At 40.1% G+C, this 8,170-nt stretch overlaps 1 protein-coding gene across 2 annotated transcripts; it reads left to right on the forward strand.

The window, feature by feature from the left end:
• Positions 1-1,599: 1,599 nt before the first annotated feature.
• On the forward strand, positions 1,600-6,389 carry slc35c1 (solute carrier family 35 member C1). Of its 2 annotated transcripts, XM_060877211.1 has the most exons (3): positions 1,600-1,719; positions 2,874-3,385; positions 4,667-6,389. In XM_060877211.1, exons 2-3 carry the CDS (start codon positions 2,905-2,907, stop codon positions 5,233-5,235), a joined length of 1,050 nt encoding a protein of 349 aa, XP_060733194.1. In that variant the 5' UTR covers positions 1,600-1,719; positions 2,874-2,904; the 3' UTR covers positions 5,236-6,389. The 2 variants fall into 2 exon arrangements, with proteins under 2 accessions (XP_060733194.1, XP_060733187.1); XM_060877204.1 differs by lacking the exon at positions 1,600-1,719 and having other exon boundaries at positions 2,474-3,385.
• Positions 6,390-8,170: the final 1,781 nt, after the last annotated feature.

Genomic DNA, 8,170 nt, shown 5'->3' on the forward strand with positions numbered 1-8,170 from the left:
GTAACAAATAAATATAGGGTTATTGCACATTGTTATAGAGTGATGAGGGAACATTGAACTGTTCATGAGGTACATTGTCTGGGAAAAGAAACTGTTCTTGTGCCTGATTGTGCTGGTGTTTGGGGCTCTGTATCACTGGCCACATGGTAAAAGTTCAAGTTTCTGAGCCATTTTCTTCACTCTGGATGTATTCAGATATTGAAGAGTGGGAAGAGGAATGCAGAGAATCCTTGCGGCAGTCTGAAACGTTTCTCCTGAAGTCCACTATCATCTTCGCCTTATCCGGTTCTTCCCCATGCTTTACACGAAAGACACAAATTAGTTAGGTCTTTGAAACAAAAATGACTGGATTCATCCTAAAATCCCTGCCATCTGCATGTTTATCTGCACAATATTTCTTCATTTGAAGTCATGCAATAGCATAATAACATAATAATGTACTCATGCTATTATTTTCCAACAAATGTTACATTTCCACATGATTTTACTGCATCCTTGGGATCCCTACCTTCCAGTTTTCTTTAAACTGGTGTTAAAGGAATGTTTTTGCTGATCAACTAAGTAACTGGTGATCAATAAACTAGCTCCTAACTATCTAACTAACTAACGCACAACACTGTGAACACCCAGCTGTGTGGTGTGGGTGATTTGTGACCTCAGTATATTCTGTTGCAGACACGCCTGCATTTGTAGTACAGAGTTTGCCTACTGAGGTGTGTCTGAATCTCAAACAGAACAGAAATGAAACTTTGGACTGAACATGGAGAGATATGGAGTTTCTTTATGGGCCTCACATTCACTCTCATGTTTAAAAGGAATGATCATACATCATTTGATGATTCTGATAAATCCTAAAGAAAGATTTCTCTCTGCTTCATCTGACAAGTGAAGTTGTTGTATGCAAAGAGCTTAAAATGCATGTACAGGATCTCACTGTTAAAAATATTGACCAGGATAGTGCACTAAAACATCAGTTGTACCAGGGAACACATTGCACAATGTACTTTATAATACAAAATGTAGTGTGTACTTTGTGTATTTTGTCTTGTAGAGTTTTGTATTGTCCTTGTCTCACATTGTTGCACTCGGTGGCACATGTTGCACTTTATGTGGCTAGGACTTAAGTCCTTGTCTCCGTGTTGTTTGTTTTATGTAGCTTTATGACGGTTTTTGTCGAAAAACATTGTTTTTCGTTTCACTGTGTTTACTGTGTGTGTGAGCTATATATGCTTAAAATGACAATAAATGCTTCTTGACTTGGATGTTCCTACAAAATTATACAAAAGGTCAAGTAGGAACTCATCACAGAGGCTGTGTAGAGACCTAAAGCAGATGCAGGAATCAACAGCACATCATTTCACCGTTTACATGCTTACGGAGTGGGTAAACCTTCTTTCTTCTCCCTGAACAGAAGCTTACTTCTCAAGCTTGTGTCCCATTCAGATCTACAAGCATCTTGTTTCCCACTGTGAATGAATAACATAATATCTTTAGCACTAGGGGATATTTTTGAGGTTGCACCGTGCAGACAGACCCGAGGCTTTTTGTCTTCAGATCCTTTGTGTGCATGTGATCTGACAGGAAAGTCCGGTTTGTCTTTTTTTGCATAACGTGGTTACCTGCCTGCTGTCTGGGAGGAGTTTAAGTGTTAAAATCACCACTTCCTTGTGACACACAGACATTTGAAAGGTCTCATCGTTCAGTGAACAATACAATAAGGTAGTAACTCTGTCTCTCTCTCTCTCTCTGTCTTTCATTATTATTATTATCTCAAACAAGTGTAAGATCATCATTAATGTGTGTTTTTCTGTGTATCTGTGGGTTTGTCACCACACACACACACACACACACACACACACACACACACACACACACACACACACACACACACACACACACACACACACAGATATAACCTTCATACACCGCAGGTATGTTTTGTAATAACGTCTGTCTGTCTGTTACTGCGCATGCGTCAAAACCAACCCATTAGTAATCCTATTAAACGCGTTTTTAGAAGATTATTGTGTTCTTGTAAACGTTAACGACCGCATCTATATCACCGAGGTAAAGGTTTTAGCCTGTAGACAAACTTGTTGGCTTCACAAACTTGTCATGCGGTATGATTTTATGTCAAGCGGACACGAAGCTACCTAAAAGTCCTCAGGACCCCGGAAGTACACTGGAGTACTGACGCATGATGTTTATGTTTTAACATCTGTAATAATTTTGTGTGTGTAATGGACCAAAACAAATACTTTGTTGTGACATTTAGCGTTGTTATGCATAACAAACTACACTTTATGATGGTTTAATTAATCCTGGTCTGTTCTCAGAGACCTGTGTGAGTTTGATCCTGTTTTTTCTCTCGGTTTCTTTCTTTCTTTCTTTCTTTCTTTCTCTCTCTCTCTCTCTCTCTCTCTCTCTCTCTCTCTCTCTCTCTCTCTCTCTCTCTGTTCTTTCTATCTGTTTCTCTGTTCTTTCTCTCTGTTTCTCTGTTCTTTCTCTGTTTCTCTCTCTCTTTCTTTCTCTGTTCTTTCTCTCTCTCTTTCTTTCTCTCTCTGTTCTTTCTATCTGTTTCTCTCTCCGTTCTTTCTCTCTGTTTCTGTGTTTCTCTTTCTGTTTCTCTCCTTTTTCTGTTTTTCTCCTTTTCTCTGTTTCTCTCCTTTCTCTCTCTTTCTCTCTGTTTCTCTCTTTTTCCCTCTGTTTCTGTGTTTCTCTCCTGTTTCTCTCCTGTTTCTCTCTCTCTTGATCTCCTGTTTCTCGCTCTTTCTCTCTCTCTCTTGATCTCCTGTTTCTCTCTGTTCCTTCTCTCCGTTTTTCTCTGTTCCTTCCCTCTGTTTCTCTCTGTTTCTCTGTTTCACTATGAACAGGACGCAGCTGAAACGAACAAGGATTTTAAAGATGGCTCTGAGTAACTCTGATCCCACTGGACCAGATGGGAAAAATGAGCAGTTTCTCATGCGGGCGATAAAGATCACATTTGTAGTGGCTTTGTACTGGTTTGTGTCCATCACCATGGTTTTCCTCAACAACTACCTGCTGGACAGTAAAGATCTGGACGCCCCTCTGTTTGTCACGTTTTTCCAGTGTGTGGTGAGTGTTGGACTCTGCTGCATCATGAGCTTGTTGTCCTCATTAAAGCCGGGATATGTGGACTTCCCCTCCATTAAAGTGGACATGAAGGTGTCTATGCAGATTTTACCCCTTTCTTTGGTGTTCATCGCCATGATCACCTTTAATAACTTGTGCCTGAAGCATGTCGGAGTCGCTTTCTACACAGTGGGCAGATCTCTGAGCACAGTGTTTAACGTCCTGCTCAGTTACATCATCCTCAAGCAGACCACGTCACTATATGCACTGATGTGTTGTGGCGTCATTTTGGGTAAGATTACATTTACATTTACACTGACATCATTTGGCAGACTCTCTTATCCAGAGTGTATTAATCCAAAGTGCTTAATTCTCTATCATTGGATACATTAACTCTGGTTCATGAATAAGTAGGTCTTCAACCGTCGTTTGAAGACATCCAGTGACTCAGCTGTCCGGACCTCTAGGGGAAGTTAATTCCACCACCTGGGTGCCAGAACAGAAAAGAGTCTTGTAGTATACTTGACTCTTACCCTGAGAGATCTTGGAACCTGTCGAGCAGTGCTGTAGATCTAAGGGAGTGATGAGGGTTTTTTTTAGAGGTAAGAGGGAGCTGGTCCATTTTTAGCTTTGTAGGCAAACATCAGTGTTTTGAATCTGATGGGTGCAGCTACTGGAAACTAGTGGGAGATCGCAGCAGCTGGGTGGTGTTGAGAACTTAGGCAGGTTGGAAACAAGTCGTGCAGCTGTATTTTGGATCATTTGCAGAGGACAAATTGTGTTGATAGGTAGTCCTGCCATCATTGTGTTTCAGTAGTCCAGTCTTGAGATGACAAGAGACTGAGCAGCCTGTGTGAACAAGATCATTTCCATGTGGAGACAAACTCTACCCTCAGACCTGCCAGATGTGTTTATACTGTCATGTGCTTTATGATCCCAACTCTTTGACTGCAATTGTTTTTATTTCTGTCAAAAGTTATACTGCGGTCACACAAAGCACGTGACGTTCTTTTTCATTAAGAGAACTGGGCAGGTCCATTGTGTGAAAACAGTCGAGGGTGAAATCCGTGTTAAAGAGCACACACTGCTTCTGCTTCACCTTGTATGATATGATGCAAATAAACACTGCTGAGTTTTATAGACAAAGATTAATCTCACTCGACATGAAAACTGTGGAGCAACTGGAATGCTGACCTTTAAAGGTGCATTAGGTTAGATTGATAGTACAGTAGGTGGGTTTGATTTTTGAATAATTTTCAAACGATTAAAAGTACAGATGAGGAGCTGATGGAGCTGGACTGACTAAAACACTAAAGTGCTGCTGCATTTAGTTAGAGATGAATTCTCATTTGTGTGACGCTGCTACAGATGACAGGAGTCACGTCAGTGTCAGAGACTAGACTCTTTATTTAGTTATTGTTCCACTGAAAGTAAGATGTACATGCAGAAAGTGTTATTTCTGCATGTACATGTACAAGTGCTCCCTGTGGGAGCTCTTCCTGTACCCTGTCTGATTAGAAGGTTATCCCTGCTTCAGTGAGAGTGTAATGTTAAGGTGTGTGTTTTTCCTCAGGTGGATTTTGGCTTGGTGTGGATCAGGAAGATGCCGCTGGCTCTCTCTCCTGGACCGGGGTGATATTTGGGGTCCTAGCTAGTGCCTTTGTTTCTTTAAATGCCATTTACACCAAGAAAGTGATGCCCGTGGTGGATGGAAGCATCTGGAAGCTGTCCTACTATAACAACCTGAACGCATGTGTGCTCTTCATCCCTCTCATCCTCGCTTTCAGAGAGCTTCCAAACGTCTTTGAGTTCGGCCGTGTCTCCGACGTGCATTTCTGGGGCATGATGGTCCTTGGGGGTTTCTTCGGCTTTGCCATTGGCTACGTGACGGGAATGCAGATTAAATTCACCAGTCCTCTGACGCACAACGTGTCGGGGACGGCGAAGGCATGCGCTCAGACCGTCATTGCTGTTGCGCTCGAGCACTCTCACAAGAGTGTTCTGTGGTGGAGCAGCAACATGATGGTCCTAGGAGGATCATTTGCCTACACCTGGGTCAAAGGACTGGAGATGAAGAAAGGTAGCAGAGGTCAGGACACTCCAGCTACAGGAGAGAAACCTAAAGCTGACGCAGGTGTATGAGGAATGAAAAGGGATTTTTTTTTAAATGGTACACTGGACTAAAGGACAGGTATAAAACAAATGAATATAAATTATTTCTGTATAATATGAAACATTTTTTTTGTATAAGTTTTAAACAGGTGAACATTTGAATAAAATAAAGGGTCACTGTAAAGAATCACTTTATACCCGTTAAATTTTCTTCAGCGCACATCAACAACACGACTCTTAAACCTGGCGAGCCGAGACGAAGCCTGACACATACCCACTGCTTCACTTTGCCGCTGAATAAAGGTCTTTTTATAACCTCGAATGTTTATCCCCTTAAAAGATACAGACCCAAAGAGGTGCCTTTAATACAATCACACGCATGTTTCTTCCATGAGGAGAATCTCGTGCATTAGGAGATCAAGCTCTTGGATTTTACTTTTTTTTTTTCCTAGTAGATGTTAAAATTACACAAGTAAGTAAGTAAGGATTTGTAGACATCATTCCATAATTGCTGGAACAAGTTCTCGGTTCAAAACTCCTATGTGTAAACCAGTTCTGTAAAAATGTCTGATTTTGTACAATCTTGTAGAAATTATTTTAGCTTCATCTCCACACACTGATTTGTGATCTTACTTTTTGGATTTAAACTAGATCCCTTTTTAATAAGTGTGTTATAACTGCACAACTAATGATGGTTTTTATAAACCCCTGAAGCCTGGAAAAGAGCTAGTTCACAGGTTACGTTTCAGAATGTCACCATTTCTGCCTTACATTCCAAGTAAGACTACAGTGTTGAGTTTTTAGGGTATCGAATATTGTTTTGTGACAATACAGAAGTCTCTGGACACTGATTGAGAGGAAAACATCTTTTGTGAATGAAACAAGACTAACTGGCAGCGAACTCCTACCAGCATATGGTAATATTGGTGCACACGGTGCTCGTATGTGTAAAGTTCTTAAAACCTGAAGAGTGTGTGTGTGATGTTTGAATATTATTTTTCTTATTTGGGTTTTCTCTTTATCACCTGCTCTGTATGTAGGGCTATGATATGGTTACGTGTGTATGTTTACATGAATGACATTTTTCTTTTTGAATCACGTGTAAGGTAGATGCTGTGTTTGTTCCATTTTGAATGAAGACACTAATGGAAGAGATTCTGTAATTAAACATGAGTCCACCCTTTCATGACCTTTATTGATTGCGTTTTTTGTTTATTATTCATCCCACATCCCGAAGCCTCTGGACCGCAGGGATGGTTTCTCTGCTCCTCGGCTCATCTGATACACATCATCTGATACAAGCCTGGACTTTGCCCCCTCTGCTCTCTGGCTTTGCCCCCATGTCTGATTCTGCCCCTGAAATATTGCAGTAGTGAGATGTTTAAGTGTAAGTTGGTGTTTAGAGGAGCAGGAAAAACACCAGCATGGAGCTATTCCAGAGCCAGGTTTAAGTGTTTCAATTCAGATGATTATAAAAAATAAATGCACACACACACATGCACATTTTAAACTACCTGGAATTAACAGGACTTGCAGGGGTGGAGATTTCTTGAGATTTCTCTTTTCCCTAAGCGTGTCATTTATTGAGTCTTATTGATAACTTGTAATAACAATGATCAGAATGTAACCTTTCTCACTCCTGGGAAATTACCACAACCTTTTCAGTGAGGTTCTTCCCTCCCTCAAGTCTGACACTGTTGTGATCAGAGGTAGAGGTATACATATACACACATCAGTTAAATTCCACTTGTCTTTATTTCACCTGTATTGGATATCAAGCTATCAGATAAACACTACTTTTGTATGTCAGAGCGCTTTTTAATTTTTACATCCGTAAGGGAGAAATGACTCGGAAGCTGAGGGGGTGACAGATGCATGCTGGGTATTTTACTATAGCTCTTTTTTGTTTCAGATTACACATAGACCAAAGATCTTTCTGAGGTTATTCTCATTGTTGTCATTATTCAGTGTTGTATAAAGTACTAGAAAGCAATACTTGAGTAAAAGTACAAGTATCGTACTAGAAAAAGACTTTGGTAGAAGTGAAAGTTACCTTTTAGAATATTACTCAAGTAAAAGTCTTAAAGTATGTGATATATACTGTACTTAAGTATCAAAAGTAATTTTCTTATATTTAATGTACTTAAGTATTTGAAGTAAAAATAAAAAGTAAAATTTCAGTGATTTTTGGCATAAGAGCAGGGGCGGTTCTAGGATTTCATCTTTAGGGGGTTTAGCCCTCAGTTAGAATTTAAAACAAGAAGAGTTTTATATTATATATTATATATTATATATGACTACATAGTAAGCCAAAATTTATGGTATTATTAAATGGTAAAAGTGGAGACCAAAATTTTATGCATGATGTAATGATGTCAGTCTTGAATCAAATCAGTTCATGTATATGTGTATTCTATACAAACAGTGTGTCCAATGAATGCAGTCATTAATAAAAATACTCACAAGACAAAGACCAAATCAATAAATGTTATTTTTATTTGGTATTGAATGGATTGTTTGCATTAATATTTTGTTTGTGCTACAACTCTGGTAATAAGAATAGTGAAATTTCACTACTTTTGGTTGCCGTATTTGCGGCTTTCAGCCGATTAACGTTATAATCGTGCCTCCAGCTCTGACTGCGCGTGCACGCTGCGCGTACCTTTGCTTCCGTAGAGCGTGCAGAGCGTAAAGCCGCCTTCACACTGCACACGACAAACGACCGCAGATAAACCGGAAGTCATTCATTTCCTATGGAGAGTTGCAAGGTCGCTGCGTGAGGTGCCGACCACCTGCGGATCCGTAATTTTCGGGTCCGTTTTGAGCGTTGGATCCGTTAAAAAATTGAACTTGTGCGACTACACCGCATCCGATATGCCGACCGGATGTGATGTATTCTAATGTTGTCCTATCAGGTTCGTGTGCGCGAGATGATAAGAATTATTGAAAAGTATTAATATTAACT

This window comes from Tachysurus vachellii, chromosome 1 (genome assembly GCF_030014155.1).
Source record: "Tachysurus vachellii isolate PV-2020 chromosome 1, HZAU_Pvac_v1, whole genome shotgun sequence".
NCBI lineage: Eukaryota > Metazoa > Chordata > Actinopteri > Siluriformes > Bagridae > Tachysurus > Tachysurus vachellii.